The sequence below is a fragment of the Sapajus apella genome, unplaced genomic scaffold (assembly GCF_009761245.1).
Source record: "Sapajus apella isolate SASKATOON/1434 unplaced genomic scaffold, GSC_monkey_1.0 scaffold71, whole genome shotgun sequence".
Lineage (NCBI taxonomy): Eukaryota > Metazoa > Chordata > Mammalia > Primates > Cebidae > Sapajus > Sapajus apella.
In genome coordinates, this window is record NW_022437011.1 from 5,367,492 (window position 1) to 5,385,277 (window position 17,786).

Consider the following 17,786-nt stretch of genomic DNA (forward strand, 5'->3'; position numbering starts at 1 on the left):
GACAAGAAGGTTAGGTTCTATTCATTTTTGCTACAAATTAACCCTGTGAACCTGACTTCTCTAAGGTATCAATATTGTCAACTGTAACACAAGGAGGATGAACCATGGATCAGGGATTAAATGTGCTTGACAAAAACTAATGCATTCAAATTTGGAATGCTCAGCACTATCACTGTTTAAAACCTAGGGCAAGAATTCCACTCCACAAACTTTTAATTCTTTCTCTAGTTTTAACGATTTCTCTTAAGATAATAAAACACATTAATTCACCAAAACAACTTAAACTTTTAAATGATATACATTATGCTTTACTTCATAATTGTCACAAAGAAATTTTCTAGCTTCTGTTTTACATGAATTGTTTTATAGTTAAGTCACTCACATTTTCTTTCCAGTATTAACATAGTTAGAAGAGCTTACTATTTGGATGTGGAGGGCACAGGCTCAAATGTCAACATCATCACTTATTAGCTATGTGACGTTAGGCAAGTTATTTAACCTGTCTGTGTACCTATCTCATAAGATGGTTGTGAAAATTAAAGGAGTTAATGCATGTAAAGTGTTTACAACAGTGCACTGTATATAAATCATCCAACTTCTGTTAGCTATTATGACGTAATTTCTCAACTTCATAGACTCAATCCTTCAAAAATATTGCATTTAGAACATTATTTACATGAAAAGATGATCATTTTTAACTCACTGAGGCCATCATCCAAAATAAATGTAGCTTTAAATGTGGCTCTAATTTTAGGACATGTAAACAACAACAAAAAAAGGACATTTACCAAAACTTAAGAGAAAATATTGCAGTTAGCCATGAATCTTTCAAAAACGTTTTTCAAACAGGTGAGATTCAAGGCAAATTTCAAACGCAACAGACACATGAGAACAAACTAACTGACAATATGAAAACATAGCTGGAAAGACCATTATAATCTGTTGGTTTACCTGGAAGTGGAATTGGCATGCCAGGAAGGGGAACACGAAACGGAGGTACCATTACTGGTGGAAAAGCAGGTATTGCTGTTGTTGGCTGAGGTACTGAATGCGGAACAGCAGGAGGTAACGTCTGAGGGTGCGGCTGGGGAACAGTTTGCACAGGTGTGGCTGTAGGAGCAGGAGTTGAAACACTAACTGTAGGCGTGGCAACTGAAACAGCAGAACTTGGGGTCTGATCTTGTGTTGTGGGTGCTAGTAAAAGATAAAACAAAAACATGTATCACTCCTTCATAAATCATTTTACTGTATTCATTCATCATTCATGCATTCAGTAATTTAAATATGTAAGGGACCATTCTACGCACTGCAAGAAATTTGTCAAAACGTCTCATCTTCAAGAAGTTTGAAAATAGTTAAATGAAACATAAAAAATAAATACAAAGTAAAATGGGATAAACATAGGTTTCAGGGGTATAAATCAAGATCCAAAGAACATTTGTAATCGTGAGATGGTATAGAAAATTTTACATTGGGATGCCGAGCTTTGAAAGATTAAGATTTCAACAAGGAAAATAGCAGGAGGGGGATAGAAGAAAAAACTAAGCTAGTGAAGCTAGTGAGAAAAGCATGAATAAAGGCAAGGAGTAAAGAACAAAATGGAATTGTTCAGAAAATTGAAGACAAGCAGTTAATGAAACACTAGGCCTACCAACAACCAGGGGGTTGTGTGGCTGGAAAGGTAGGCCAGAAGCAAAAATTGGAAAGCCTTGAACAAAAGGCTAAGGAATATGCACTTAACTGGGTAGGAAAAGGGCAGACCTTATGTAAATGTAGAGAAAATGATCTAGAATACAAGCATAAATACATTAACACTAGTTACCCTCTGTGTACGCCTATTTCGCATTTTACTATTCATATATACGTGTCGTTAGAGTTTAAATTTTTTAAAAGAATGCATTCATTCACATTTGTGTGACTTCATGAAAGTAAAAGGGGTATACGGCAAACTCAAGGTTCCTGTATGCAAGAGTAGTAAACCGTGTTCGTTTGAGGAATTAACCTCATAGATGCATAGGAAGAAAACGAAGAACAGAGTGAAAAAGATAAGCAATTAACTAACGACTTACTGGATATGAATGAACGGAGTCAAAAACAACTCAGGTTTCTCTCATTATTTTTTAAAAATGAAAGTTTTTTAAACTAAGGTTTCCATTGTGAGAGACCAGGAAAATGTGAAATTCAGGATCATTTGGGTTCTGCTAACACATTATTTTTAAATATCAAAAATAAAACATTCCATCCCCAAATAAAATCCTTATTTCACACTTTTTAAAAAGTTTCAATTCTCACATATTACAAAATAATTTTGTTATTTATTCATAACACACCTAGTTCCAAAATAAAATTCATTTTGGTATTTCACTGGTAACAAATACTTCATCTTGTTTTGATGTAAAGAAAAAAATGTCTACCTGTATTGGACTAAGAATGAATCTGTCAAATGAAATAAAATGAAAACAGTGCTTTCCCAATCTTTATGCCAATTTTATTCTAAACAAAAGCACACTGTTTAATAAAAACCACCCAATAATCCAACTGACAACAAAATCTCTCAGTATCTTTTTCTAGCTTCTAATAATGAAAAACTCACTTAGGCTGGGAAGATGTGAGCAATTTCATACTTGTTAATGACGGACTCACCTTGGCTAAATAGACAGCAGGGCCAAACAAGTATCTTCAGGGGCCCAGGAATGAATTGTTGGTCTAGCATAGACCTAGCCTTAGGGTACAGTATCATATTAATATAATTTTATAACAGTGTGAAAAATACAAAGTACATGCAACATTTGCCCAGTCCCATACATATACCATTTAGCATTTGTAATCTACTATAATGGCTGAAAATATATCTAGTTATTGTTCCCAACTTCCCTGAGAAGTAGGATGTCTTCATTTTTCACAAACTTGCACAATATGAGTTTATGCTCAACTGGGATTAAAAGAAATTCTTAATTTTTAGTCCCACTTACCCCGTAGATCTATACTGCAGTTCAGAAAATTAAAATTTAAATATAATAATAATATTCAGATAATTGCTAAAATTATGACCCAAAGTGCTATAGCCAAGAAAATAAATAAGGGCATCAGATTTCAAGTGGAAAAGAACACCAGTGGAAATGACAAAAAATATTTACTCAACTCATTCCTCTTACTTTCCAGCACAGCATTTTCTGAATTTGGTTAGTAGCCATGAGTCATGAGAGGAAAAGGACAAAAGCAATAAAGTAATTAAATGGGAAACTGGAAGAATGGTATCTAAGACTTTAATGGGTAAACTCCTACTAACTTCATTTGCTAAAGTAACTAGTGAAGCACTAGGCCTCAAACTATACTAACCCGGGTTCAGATCTTAACTAAAAAAGACAAGGGACTATATATAATAGGTGGAGAAATATTAAGACTGCAGTATCACAACACTTAATGATACTGAAGTAATATAAAAACAGACACTGGAATACGTAGACAACATCAAAATTGATGTTTAAAAACAGTAAAAAGGATATGATTTTTCTATTTTATAGTTCTGGGAATAAAGGCCTCCCAAATACTGAAGAACAGAGCAAAACTGACAAAACAGGACATAAGACAGCTGTGAGCTTACTGACACACCACTCTGAAAACAGAAATGGACTATATCTAGGATGGTTAAATTATCTAGCTAATTACCTTTCTTGAAACAAAATGAACCACTACTATTTCTCCTAAGAATGCAGGAAAGAAAATCCAATTAAGCAACACAGAGCCTCCACAAGCTACACTGCTTTTATAAATACCCTTTTCCCATTACTGCCACAGTTCCCCCATAAAAACTGGCAGTCTCCTGCCTTGCCATAGACATTTGGGAAGCACTAAGCCTATAAAAAGTTAAAGACCCTTAACAAGCTAGCTAGTACAGGTGTCAAATTTTTATATCAAAATTCACCTTAGCTACAAAAGAAAACAGACTTGTAAGACACTATTTACGTTTTCCTGTTCAGTACATTTCCCACTCCAAAATATCTAAAAACCATTAAAAGGATCACTAAAGACTATCCCCATATATGTACCTTACTCTACTTCTTCAGTTGTTTTTTTATCAATAAAATAAATTCAAATTTGAAGCCCATGTGAATTAATTTCTCTCTTATACCATTTCTTACACACTAATAATTCCCAGTCCCTGAAGTAACCACAAAAAAAAAAAATTTTTTTTCTTTATTCTTATCTATTATCCTGGTAGTAAAGCAACATAAATTATAATCATATTGTTAGGATAGCTGTATCTTCAGACCAGTGCCATAACAAATAATCAAATCGAAAAAATCATTATTTAAGTACTTTTGGGCTTAGTCTCAACATGCAGAGTAAAAGGAGCAACATCCATATATTAACACAAAAAAAGAAAAAAAAAAAAAGAAGCAATACTGCCATATTAATGACAATCTTTAAAGCAAATTAATAGTTGTGGCCCTCTCTTCATCCCTGAAATCTATTAATCAATTCTCCTTTTCAGAAAAGTTCTCCTTTTTGGGCCTCTATGAGTTTATATCTGGAAATTCTCCTGCCTTTCTGACTGCTCCCTTCTATGGCAGCTCAACGATTCACCTACCCACCACATCCCATTCTAGAAACTACCCCAGCTCCAAAAGAGATTACTGAGAAGTTCCTAATAAACCCCCCGATTTCATCACCACCCAAAAAACCAACACCAAAAGAAAAAAACCCTTCCAAAATACTGCATTTATACAGGCCCCCAGTAGGTCTCACCTATTTGCCTAGTTCTTAAGACCCTGCAAAATAAAACCCTCTTACCTCAGAAGTTTCGTAAAACCCCATAAACTACATTTATCATTTTTCCTGACCTTTAGTCATGTTGCTTTTCCTGTCTGAAAATCCTTTCCTTACCTGTGAACCTACTTGAACCCTACTCCGTTTCCTTCATGATAAATACCCATATACTCCACCCACTCATTTCTCCACTTCTCAAATTCTTACACCTTTTTCACTGTATAGTTTTGCACACCATTTTCTAACTGTTTCACATGTGTTATTCTTGCCTCTCGATTAGGAACACTGGAAACTCTGTAAGGTAGGGACCAAGATTCACACTTATTTTGCAAACCCACAATGCCTGGCATTACTGTTGGCCAAGCAGAATAGCAAACTGCACTTTCCCAACTTAGCTTCATGAACTACAACTGGGCAAATAATTTCTCCTATTAATATAAATTCCTGTTTTTCTCTAACCCAAAAGTTTTCATGTCAAAAATGTATTTCAAGTAATTCTGGCATTAAAGGATAATAGCAGAAACACTGGGATCAATATGAAATGCAGTCCCCTACTTATTCATGTCTCTAGTCCCTATATGAAAACACATGCAGGATGGTACTCACTTGATACTGTCTGTGCAACTGAAGTAACAGTTGTTGTGGTAGAAGTGGTAGAGGAAGGGGTGGATGATGATGTTGAAGTGGATATTGCAGGTGCTGGGCTACTGGTCGTAGGGGTGGAAGCTCCAACTGCTTGTGCTTGCACTTGCGCCTGGACCTGGGCCTGGGCCTGGGCCTGGGCCTGTGCTTGTGCCTGAGCCTGAGCCTGAGCCTGGGCCTGGGCCTGAGCCTGGGCCTGGGCCTGGGCCTGGGCTTGGGCCTGAGCCTGGGCCTGAGCCTGAGCCTGAGCCTGGGCCTGAGCTTGTGCCTGGGCCTGAGCCTGAGCCTGGGCCTGAGCCTGGGCCTGGGCTTGGGCCTGAGCCTGGGCCTGGGCTTGAGCCTGAACCTGTGCCTGGGCTGCAAGCATAGGTGTCAGTTCTGATTGCTGAATAACCTTAACTCCATCTGGCTTGGTCCATGCAGATTCACGTGTCCGAGCATTGTAATAATAAACCTGCAGAGGAAGCAAAAATCAGTGGTATCATAAAATCTGCCAATTATTATTAAAAGCAATAATGAAAGCATATTTTCTCTTTAAAGCTATTAAAAATAACTTAGGGCAAGGAGTGCTGGCTCATGCCTGTAATCCTAGCACTTTGGGAAGAAGAGGCAGGTGGATCACTTGAGGCCAGGAGTTTGAGACCAGTCTGGCCAACATGATGAAACCCCATCTCTACTAAAAATACAGAAAAATTAGCTGGGTGTAGTGGCAGGTACCTGTAATCCCAGCTATTTGGGAGGCTGAGGCAAAAGAATCGCTTGAACCCTGGCAGTGGAGGTTGCCGTGAGCAGAGATCACGCCACTGCACTCCAGTTTGGACGACAGAGGGAGACTCCATCTCAAAAATAAAAAATAGTTAGGTGCGGTCGCTCACACCTATAATCCCAGCACTTTGGGAAGGTGAAGCGAGCAGATCACCTGAGGTTAAGAGTTCGAGACCAACCTGGCCAACATGGTGAAACCCTGTCTCAACTAAAAAATACAAAAACTAGCAGGGCGTGATGGCGGGTACCTGCAATCCCAACTACATGGGAAGCTGAGGCAGAAGAATTGTTTGAGCCCAAGAGGCAGAGGCTGCAGTGAGCCGAGATCATACCACTGCACTCCAGCCTGGGCGACAGCACAAGACTGTCTCAAAAAAAAAATTTTTTTAATTAAATTTAAAAAATTAAAATAACTTACGGTTGGGCATGGTGGCTCATGCCTGTAATCCCAGCACTCTGGAAGGCCGAGGTGGGTGAAACCCTATCTCTACTCAAAATACAAAAATTAGCCAGGCATAATGGCAGGTGCCTGTATGCCCAGCTACTTGGGAGGCTGAGACAGGAGAATCACTTGAACCCAGGCAGTGGATTGCGCTACTGCACACTAGCCTGGGCAACAAAGTGAAACTTAGTCTCAAAAAAAAAAAAAAAAAAACCACAACAAAAAATAAGTAATTCCACCCCACAGACCAATTTTCTATAATGAGCACATTGTATTTTTAACACACACAAAAGAAAACCAATGTTACATATGCAGAAATTTAACATAACAGACCTGAGACAGCTATCTGTAGAAAGCCCTGCTGGCCCTTATCAGGAGTCTCAGAACTTGGATTTCCGGAAGGTTGTTGCCATTCCCTTGCTGATAAGAATGGCTCAGTGTGCCTAAACCAGTTATGCAAACAATGAAGTTTATGCTGAACACCTGCTTTCCTTCTAGGAGCCTGGAATTTGGTATGTGCTAGGCAGATGGTACCAGTGTGACCAGAAGCTTCCAGAATCATAGGTAAATGTGTGTTAGCAGTCCAGGCACCCCTGTATCTGCTGCACGAAAAAAGTTTAATCCAGTCAGCTTCTCCTAGAGTCTTACCCCATTCCCTGCTTACCCAAGGCTCATTCTTCATTGAAAATAATATCACTGATCTCAATCTGCCAGAACTCTTTAACTTTTACTCTTGTCAACAAGATGACAGCTTAAAAATATCGTATAATTTACCTTCCCATCTGGAGTTTTATTTTCAACCCATATCTCCTCCGCAGGAGGTAGTGCTGGAGTACCAGGAGCAGTCACAGGAGGCATTCCTGGTGGAAACATCATACCCGGAGGAGGAGGCATGGAACTCATGGGTGGAGGCATGAAAGGTGGTCTCTGTTAATTCACAAGAACAGTAATGGTCACTTCAATTACTCTTCCTCCAAAGCATCACTGAATTCTACTCAAAAGTAAAACACTGTAAGAAAAACTAGTTTTATGGTCTGTTCAAATATATTCACCTGTCATAGAATCAAAATACCGCCAACAAAAATTACTAAGTAAACTAGAAAGAAACACATCAAACTCCTAACAGTGGTCAACTCTGGGTTATAACACTGTCAGTGAATTTTGCTTTCTCCTTTCTATATGATCTGCTTTTCACACACAGAATGCTGGATTACTTTTTTTTTTTAATTGATTTTTATATCCTGTTTTAACAGCAGGCACATCAATGTCTCCACAGCTTCTTGAAGAATCCTTCAAGGAAAAGTTTTCACTGTGCATAAAAATGAGTTTCAAAATTAAAAATTTGACATTATGACATAATAAAAACATTTTGAGCAGGGATTTAAAAGATTTCCTCTATAATCTATAGGTAACATTAAAATTCAATTATCTAAAGCACCTTAATCTGGATAATGGAACTGAAACTATGCTAGCAATGTGAAGCTGTACTTTATTTTCCTAAAAATTTCTTTCCCATACTCTAATATGTATTGGATTCAGTTGAGTACCTTTCAAGCGTCAGCACACTAGATCCATGTTATATAAAATATCTATTCTAAATGTGTTTCACGAGCCCTCAGCTGGAAATCACTTGGATTTAATATAAAGCCACACAATTATCTAAGACCAAGAAAAGCATGACGACATAAGAGAGTAGCACAACATTTAACATATTTCAATGAGAGGGTTACATTAGTCCATTACATTTTATAATATTCCACAAGTATGTTTAACTCTTCAAGGCACAAATCAGAACAAATTCAAACATTACAGGTTATACCAGAATGAGTAAATTAAAAAGCTACTTCTTATTCTAACCTTGAATCAAGTATAAAACCATTTAACAGTGTGTTTAAAGGAGAGGCTATTCATTATTAGGAAAGCCATAAAATTCTTGAACAAAGTATTAAAACCTGTCTGTTCCATAACCACAACCCTGTCTAAACTGAGTTAACATCACTTAAATAGCACAGCACTGCCTTTTTCTATTTTTAGTATAATTCTTTCTTCATTGTCTAAACTAATGGAAGGCAGACGATACCACTGTATTTATTTGGTTTCAGAATTATACAGGCTAAACTAAGAAAACATAGATATATACTCAAATAAAAAGAATAAAATCCCAAAATGAGATATCTGACAGTTGACACTTTCATGACTTCACTTCAGACAAAAAGTCTAGATACACTGGAGAGGGATATATGCTCCAGATTAAAATACCACAAGTATTTTTATTTAAAGAAATCCCATAATAAATATTTCTCAAAAATCGTAAGATAAACCTATTTCCGCCCCCCTCTCAGGGGAGGAAAAAAAAATCAACTATGTGCTTACAAAATGTGTTTGCTGTCACTTTCCAGGTTCTATCCTAGGCATCATTTCTGGGGAGAAGAATTACTCAGGAATATATATACACATATTTTTAGACTTGCTGGCAACATACACATTGAAAATACATTTTCTCCACTCAAAAATATCTTAAGATTTCAAACTTCATTTCCCATAAAGAAGACACATTACCAAAGCCAATTCAGAGAGGTAGGTAAAAACTATTGAATCCTGGTTTTATACACTTACTTCTCTATCACTGTCTAAAGTCCTATTCTGAATTTCCAAAGTAATTACTGCTACCACTGCTTTAGAAGCAACATATCAATATATGGATCTTCTCTTTAGTTCCCCATTTTCCTATAAACTGAAACTATATAAGAATATAAGCTTTTAAGTCAAAACCCATATATAATATTGATAATGATGCCAACAAAGAAATGGCAACCTCTACATTCTTTACCTGGAGGTGTGGAGGGCCCATAGGTGGAGGTATCCCTCCTGGAGGAGGCATTGGCGGCATATTAGGATCAAAAGGAGGACGTCCAAAGGGGGGCCGTGGTGGTGGAGGAGGGCCTCGCATCATACCAAAAGGTGGAGGAGGCCGCATCAGAGGTGGTGGGCCTCGCATCACTGCATTTGGTGGGGGAGCTGGACCTCGGAACCTCAAGGCCTGCTGTTGGGCCATCCTGTATGGGAAAGCAGTAAAAAAATTTTTCTTTCTTAAAATTACAAATGTGTTGCTACTGATTTCTAATTACATCAAATTTAAAAGTTTCTTAAGTCTAAGTGGAATTTAGAAAGTCATCATTTTGCAACCATCACGATAAAAACTACATCAATGGGCCGGATGTGGTAGCTCATGCCAGTAATCCCAGCACTTTGGGAAGCCGAGGTGGGCGATCACCTGAGGTCAGGAGTTTGAGACCAGCCTGGCCAACATGGTGAAACCTTATCTCTATTAAAAATACTAAAATTAGCCAGGCATGGAGGCACACACCTTAATTCCAGCTACTCGGGAGGTTGAGGCAGGAAAATCACCGGAACCCAGGAGATGGAGGTTGCAGTGAGCCAAGATTGTGCCACTGCACCCCAGCCTGGGCGACAGAGCAAGACTCCATCTCAAAAAAAAAAAAAAAATACACCAATGGATGACCTAGTTTGGATGAATGATCAATGGATGCTGAATCTCGGCACAAACTTAGGCAAGAAGGTTATGTGGATGGGGTCTTAAAGTATCTACCTACATGATGTTTAAAGTTGCAAGGGAGGATGAAAAAGAAACAAACACTACGTAATACGGAAATTGGGCAATACCTTGACCAGGTGATCAAAGCTAATTATCACCTATGAAGGACAGGCAGATAATGTGTGACTGAGAGGGACACAACATCACCTACTCCAGTCAAGAATGTATAACCTCAATATAATAATGAGGAAAATATCAAACACACACAGAATAAGGAAGAAATGTTCTTTCTAGCAAAGGGGGGGATGTGTATTCTTCAGAAATGTCAATGTTATCCATAAAAGACAAAGAAATGCTGTGGAAATCCTCCAGATTAAAGAAGGTTAAAGAGACATAACACAGTTTGTTTTTGTTTGTTTGTTTGTTTTAGATACAGTGTTTCGCCACATTGGCAAGGCTGATCTCGAACTCCTGACCTCAGGCAATCTGCACACCTCAGCCTCCCAAAGTGCTGGAATTACATGCATGAGCCACTGTGCTAGGCCTATAACAACACAATTTTAACTCTAGATTGGATTCTGTACTAACAGGAGGAAATCCCTTGCAAGACATTACTGGATCAACTAATGACACTGGAATATGCACAACAGATTAAAGTATTCTATCATTACAAATCTTTGAAGTTGATAATTGGGCTGTAGTTAAGCAAAATAATATCTCTATTCTTAGAAAATACACACTAAAGTATTGAGGAATAAAAAGCCATAGGTCTATGTATCCCACCCTCACAGTTCAGAATAACAAAAGAGGATGTGAGTATGCACGAAAATGGTAAAGCAGAAGAGGTAAAATATTAACATAGCTTTATTTCTGCCACATTCTGTAAGTTTGAACTTACTTGCAAATACAAAGTTTTTAACGAGGGAGGGGATACCTTAGGCAATCACTAGTAGTCTCCATCTAAAGGGAAAGCCTTTTCCTGTAGGGCACACTGCCCCACCACCCCTCATTCTCATCACCCTAATGTACTTTTTCCACAACATTTAAGCAAATACGTAATATCACACAAGATAGTATTATCTATTTCTTTCCCCAACTGCTTTTGTAAGAGAATTATTAACTCTTAAAAGCGCTTACTATGAGCCAGGCGGTGCCCTAAGCTCCTTTCAAATATTAACTCTCTTAATCATTCAAACAATTCTCATAGATGGATATTATTATTAATCTCAGTTTATAGATAGAGAACTAAAGCAAAGAAGTCACTTGCACAAGGCCACACAACTGGTTCAGTATTAAAGCCAGGATTCAGGCTGCCCACGATGGTTCACGCCTATAATCCCAGCACTCTAGCGGCCAAGGCAGGCGGATCATTCGAAGTCAGAAGTTCGCGATCAACCTGGCCAACATGGTGGAAGCCCATCTCTAGAAAAATACAAAAAGATTAGCCGGCCACGGTAGTACACACCTGTAATCTCAGGTACTTGGGAGGCTGAGGTGGGAGAACTGCTTGAGCCCAGGAGGTGGGGGTTCCAGTGAAACAAGATCGCTTCACTGCACTCCAGCCCGGGCAACAGAGCAAGACTCTGTCTCAAAAATAAATAAATAAACAAAATAAATTCAAACACAGGCAAATGCTCCTTCAAAGTAGGAATTCTGTTCATTCTTGTATCCCTAGCACATAGATCTATACACAGTAGGGCTCAATATTATTACTATTTGTTGCATAAACCAATGAATACCTAGGTGATACTGTATCCAAACTACCAAGTAGGATATGTAGGATCTTAAAAAAATTATTTTTACAATTTCACTCATTTACTGAGTACCTATCATGGTACCCCCAGCAGCTACTATACATCTACATTATACATAAAATCTGCATTTCTATCCTCAAGAGAGGAATTAACAACTATATTCTTCATATATTTGAAGATAATCATTCTTATAGTCTCTCCTTATTGGGCCATTTCAACTTTCTGACATTATCCAACCCTCGGCTTATAGATTACCCTTTGAACTTTCTCTAAATTTACATAGTTCAATTCTGACACACACCAAAAAAAATCCTAATAAAGAACCAATTTAGGCCAGGAGCAGTGGCTCACACGTGTAATCTCAGCATTTTGGGAAGCAGAGGCAGGTGGATCACTTGAAGCCATGAGTTCAAGACCAGCCTGGCCAACATGGCAAAACCCTGTTGCTATTAAAAATACAAAAATTAGCAAAGCATGGTGGTGCACACCTGTAGCCCCAGTTACTTGAGAGGTTGAGGCATGAGAATCACTTGAACCCTGAGAGGCAGAGGTTGCAGTGAGCCAAGATTGCAACACTGCACTCCAGCCTGGGCAACAGAGCAGACTCTTAAAAAAATTTAAAAATTTAAAAAAAAAAAAAAAATGAATTTGGACTTGTTTACAGTCCTGGTGTAATCCTTGCTACAGATCTATGCGCTAGGGATACAAATGTAATCCTTGTGACACCAGGATTGTAAACAAGTCCAGAACTACTAAACCAAGTATATTTAATTAAATTTGCAAATGGTTCTACAATCCAAAGGTTAGAAAATATGAGTTAAAAAGGAATATGGGCTGGCGCAGTGGCTCACGCCTGTAATCCTAGCACTTTGGGAGGCCAAGGTGGGCGGACCACCTGAGGTCAGGAGTTAACCAGCCTGGCCAAATGGTGAAACCCCATCTCTACTAAATATACAAAAATTAGCCAGGCGTGGTGGCGCATGTCTGTAATCCCAGCTACTTGGGAGGCTGAGGCAGGAGAACAGAAGAAACCTGGGAGATGGAGGCTGCACTGAGCGGAGAGAGTACAACTACGTTTCAGCCTGAGCAACAGAGCAAGAGGTTGTCTCAAAAAAAAAAGAGGAATATGGATTGTATCAAAATAATCAGAAGGTCTTTTTCAAATTATATGCAACCCCAAAAGACAGTGGCCACTGTTACTGAAGGAATGTCCAACCTTTTGGGGCAAAAAAAAGAGTTAACCACCAATGAAAGATACTCTGTTTCAGGCTTGAGTTAATCATGTACCCTACTCTTAGATTTTCCTTCCACCTGCCTCTCCTTTTTTCAAAAAATCTACAGTATTCATTTTTGTACAATTTCATACTTCCTGGTTACAGCATAAAGTTAAGCATTTAACACCCAGAACCATAAAAAAGCCCTATTAGGACTCTGCCTTTTGTTGTCAGGCTAGTTACATAATTTCTGAGTCTGGGTTTCCTCAGATGTGAATGAGTAAGGAACAGAAATAAAAGGTATCTGATAGCTCTGTTCAATAAGATAATCCTGGTGAAACATTTAGGGTGGCACCCGGTACGTAGTAAACTACTTCAACTATCATTACTTTCATTCCCCCACAAAACCTAGCAGTGTTTATCTGTAAAAGCCATTTCACTATTAATTGTGATGTTTTTCAAAAGTCAGATACTAAAATGGTGACAAAATTCACATAATTTCTTTCTTGAATAGCCTGTAAGTTGCCATTTTCTTAATTACGCACAGAACATGGGCTGAGCTCTTTATATTATACTGCTTCATCACAACCACCTCACCAGAACCTGCAGTGAAGATTAAATGAGCCAATAAAGTACCTGGAATAGTGCTTAGCACGTAAGTGTTATCTAAGTTATTAGCTATTATTACTGTTTCTGTAACATTAGTACAGTAATAATACTGGTGTTAAAAAGTATTTTAGTAATAATGTTAGCTATTATTACTATAATTATTATCAGGTCCTGTATTACCTGGCCCATGTTAACCTTTCCACAATCTCTAGTCTTTTCCTTTAAATACAAATACAAAGTTTATTACTTTGAAGCCTCTGCTCCTGTTCTCATTGCCTGGCATGTTCTTCCCCAGATTTTCACATTATTCCTTCTCATTATTCAGCCTCAAGTTCAAATGTCACTTCAAACTGCTCTCCCGCTTCTAGCCTCTCCAGGCCCTCTCAGGCTCATTATCCCCAATTTGAGTTTTCAATTATGATAAATGCTATGAAGAAATCTCTCACTTACTTCTGTATTATCTTTAGCCACTAGTACACGGTTCCCTTTAGTATACTGTTGCAACACATTAAAACACATTATTGTTTTAATAATGACAGTAAAGTTCCTATATACCAGCATGGTTATAGAGACATTATCTGTATTAACTCTTAATCCTCACTACAGCTCAGTAAGGTAAGTTTGGCACCATTTTTACAGAGGAAATGGTACCACAGAAAAATAATTCTCTTAAGGCAGCTAGTCACTGATAACACCAGAATATTCTTATTCTCATTTTACAGAGGAAATTTAGATTGCAAAAGTATCTTAAGTATTAATAGGTAAACAAAGGCCCTAGGTAAAGGATCTATACAAAAGACTCTGGAAGTTACTTTAATGGCATTTGGAATGTCTATAAATTTTCCATCTATTGTGATTTGCATTCCTACTACTTACAACCTTTCTGAAAAACAAAAGCCTAATTGCGTGAATAGAAAGAACAAAAATATTTCACAAGATCATCAAAATGCAAACAACATATTTTTCTATATAATAGAAGTACTCTTTCCAGATATGCAATCTCTTTAAAGGTAAAGACAATACTATAATTGGAGGGGCAAGAAATCTAAAAAATGCTACTGATATATGGGGGGCAAATCATATAAACTGTGAGTGAGGAGACATGGGATTTAGTCTAGCCCCTGCCAACTACCCAGTGACCTTGTATAAGTCACTTCACACTTACAGGCATATTTAATCATTTGATGGGGTTGATTTCATTTACAATTTAGATGGCTCTTACTTAAGCCGGAAGCACCTTCAGGACAAACGTCTTTTTCTGGTCTGGTTCTGGGCGCTACTGCCAGCACCTAGGTCAGTAACTGTCACACAGAGCAGCACTAACAAACGTCAGCCCAGTAAGTGAAGTATCTCTAAATCTCCTGTCTTCGTTTATTTGCAACATAACTACTGAACATCTCATTTGCCAGGCAGTTATGACAGACACACCATAAAGTACATTCAGGATACAAATATAAGACAAAGATTAAGCCCCAACTTCTGCCATCAAAGAGGCCACATAAACACCTAATTTCATGAGAAATGTTAAAATAAGGATCTGTACAGTATGCTCTGCAAGCAACTTCCAATCCAAGAGGCTATGGTATAAAATACTTGCTACAGGGCAAACTCATTTGCAAACTGAAGCCCTATTCAAATCAGTTTTGCGACAGTGTCTAGACTATTAACAAAGTATAAACAGCTTTATTAATAAGGCTTTTTTGTAAAGCTTTAGAAAGATACTTTTTAAAATGCGAAATAATGTTCCCTAACAAATTCATCTGACATTAGCTAAGTAAACTCCCTTTAAGACCGAAATCAGGAATAAACTTGGCATCACTAATATTGAAAGATCCTGACAATTTAGCTTGATCACTCATTAATACTGTATACATATGGAGTTTAAAGGATTTCAGATTAGTCTCTGAAATAAGACATTTCATTCCTGCTAAAGTAGGGATTTGTATGTGCGACCATTCAGAATCTGAAAGGCATTTTCTTCTTCTAAAACCCTGAATAACAATACCCATTTCCTTACACAATTTCATCTTAAGCTCTAGACAGTATGAACAGAGTCTTCATAATCTACACTGCTCTTTTTCATTTTCAAATGTTGACAATAGCACAATTCAGAATGGGAACTGAACATCTGAAATGCCATTTCTCCCATCCAGAAAAAACAAAGTACCAAATACACATAAAACATAACTACTCTTTTCCACAAAAACCACTGACCAACAGATGTCTCCAGGTCACTCTTATTTTACCAAATTTTAATTACAAATTCATGGGCATTGAGGTTCCAGGGGGAAAAAGGTCACTGCACTGTTCAGGGAAATGGCATGAGTAGCAGACGAATAGAATGCCGATCGAGATTGCAGGCTCTGAAACCTGACTGCCTGAGTTCCAGCCACTTCCTGGAGCCACAAATCCACCTATGCAATCTTATTCTACTGACTTAAGCTCCACGAGGCTCAGTTATCTCATCTGTAAGATGGGCGAATAACAACTGAAGACCCCTCTGGTCTGTGGCCTGCAAAATGGAAATAGCAACTACTCCAAAGGGTGTTTGTGAGGATTAAATGAGACAAATCTAAATAAAGGGTTTACTGGCACACAGTAAGTGCCTAAAAAGCGGTTGCTACTGTTGTTGTTACAACTACAGAATAAGGAATAAAGGGATGAAAAAAGGAAGAAAAACCCCCTCAGTTAAGAAAGACAAGCGACGTAGGGAATGAAATGAAAGGACAAACGTGGGGAACCCAAATAGCCGCGGAGGGCGTGGAGAAGGATTAGCCAAAACTAGCGAGGGGTCCCGGGAAAGTAACTGCGGAGTGCAGGGAAGTCGATAAGGAAAACCAGGCCCGCAGCGGAGCGCCGCCGGAGGACGGGACTCAGGTCGGCCGAGACAGAGGCGACACGCGGCTGAGGCGGGGCCCAAAGGCGGGAGTACTGGGCCCGGCCGGCAGGCTGCAGGCCGCGAGGGGCAGCGGAGCCCCGAAAAAGCACTAGGGAGCAGCCCGAGAACGCCCAGGAGGCCGTGGCCCAGCCCCGGCCGGGCTCTCATTCAAGCCACCTTCCCCTTCCCCCTTCTTAAACCCCATGCGGTCTCGACCCAGGGCCGCCGCGACTCCGCTGCCCACCGTCCGCCCCGGATCTCCACACAGCAGGCCTAGCCTCTGGGGCCCTCGTGACCCGAGATGTGAGGGTGGGCAGCGTCCCTTACCTGAGCTCCCCCGGGTTGAATCGCTCACCGTCGCCCCCGTCCCCACCACGCTCCGCCATTACAGAGGGCCGCGTTCATCCACCCGCCGACCCGGCGTCCCCTATTGGCTAGAAAAATCGTCAATCCCCAACGAGAGCGGCTGAGAGAACAGGGATGTGGGATATGATTGGTCAATCTTCCCATCAATCTTCGAGATGGGGGCGGTATCCTTTTTGCTACTGGGCAAGGGGCCCGCCGACTTTGAAAGCGGTATGAAGACAGCTAGTTGATTGGTGGCTCGGGGGCTTTATGGGAAATGAGATTTTAGTACTGAGGAACCGCCGGCGCCCTCTCGCGGTAAGCAGAACTAGGTCCTCCCACGTTCATCTCAGCCTGCGGTAGCCACGTGTCTGTCGGCTTCCAGGACAGCCAATTGTGGAGCCATATTGGCCAGTAGTAGCCCAGTCAGAGAGCATTTCCACTGGACAAGCCAATCAAAATCGACCTGGGCCGCCCCTGACCCAATCGCACAGTTGCTGTGGAAAGCCGCTATATCCTAGCTATACAGTAGCTATATCCTAGCTACACAGAAGTCTTAAGTCACCACTGAGCTCTATATCCATGTTATTAAATAATATATTATTCATTACAAGAATATCTCCCAAATTATACTAAATAGTTGCAAGCGAATAGCTGTTCTAAGTTGCTGCATTAAGAAAGGTAAATTGGGTCGGGGTGGTGGCTCACGCCTATAATCCCAGCACTTTGGGAGGCTGAGGTGGGTGGATCACAAGGTCAGAAGTTCAAGACCAGCCTGGCCAAGATGATGAAACTCTGTCTCTACTAAAAA

General features: G+C 39.4%; 1 protein-coding gene across 5 annotated transcripts in view; it reads right to left on the reverse strand.

Annotated features, from left to right (window-relative positions):
- TCERG1 (transcription elongation regulator 1) overlaps nt 1-17,247 on the reverse strand; it is a 62,969-nt gene extending 45,722 nt beyond the window's left edge. For 3 of the 5 annotated variants that reach the window (XR_004260467.1, XM_032250334.1, XM_032250333.1), the window contains exons 1-5: nt 16,958-17,041; nt 9,450-9,675; nt 7,394-7,546; nt 5,377-5,866; nt 952-1,194 (exon numbers count right to left, since the gene is read on the reverse strand). Coding sequence is in view for 4 of the 5 variants with exons in the window: in XM_032250334.1 (XP_032106225.1) it covers nt 952-1,194; nt 5,377-5,866; nt 7,394-7,546; nt 9,450-9,675; nt 16,958-17,016 (1,171 nt within the window). In the remaining variant the exon portion in view is untranslated. Of the gene's footprint in view, nt 1-951; nt 1,195-5,376; nt 5,867-7,393; nt 7,547-9,449; nt 9,676-16,957 lie in introns of all 5 variants that reach the window. The other 2 variants (XM_032250332.1, XM_032250335.1) reach the window with 2 other exon arrangements.
- Between the last annotated feature and the right edge of the window lie 539 nt (nt 17,248-17,786).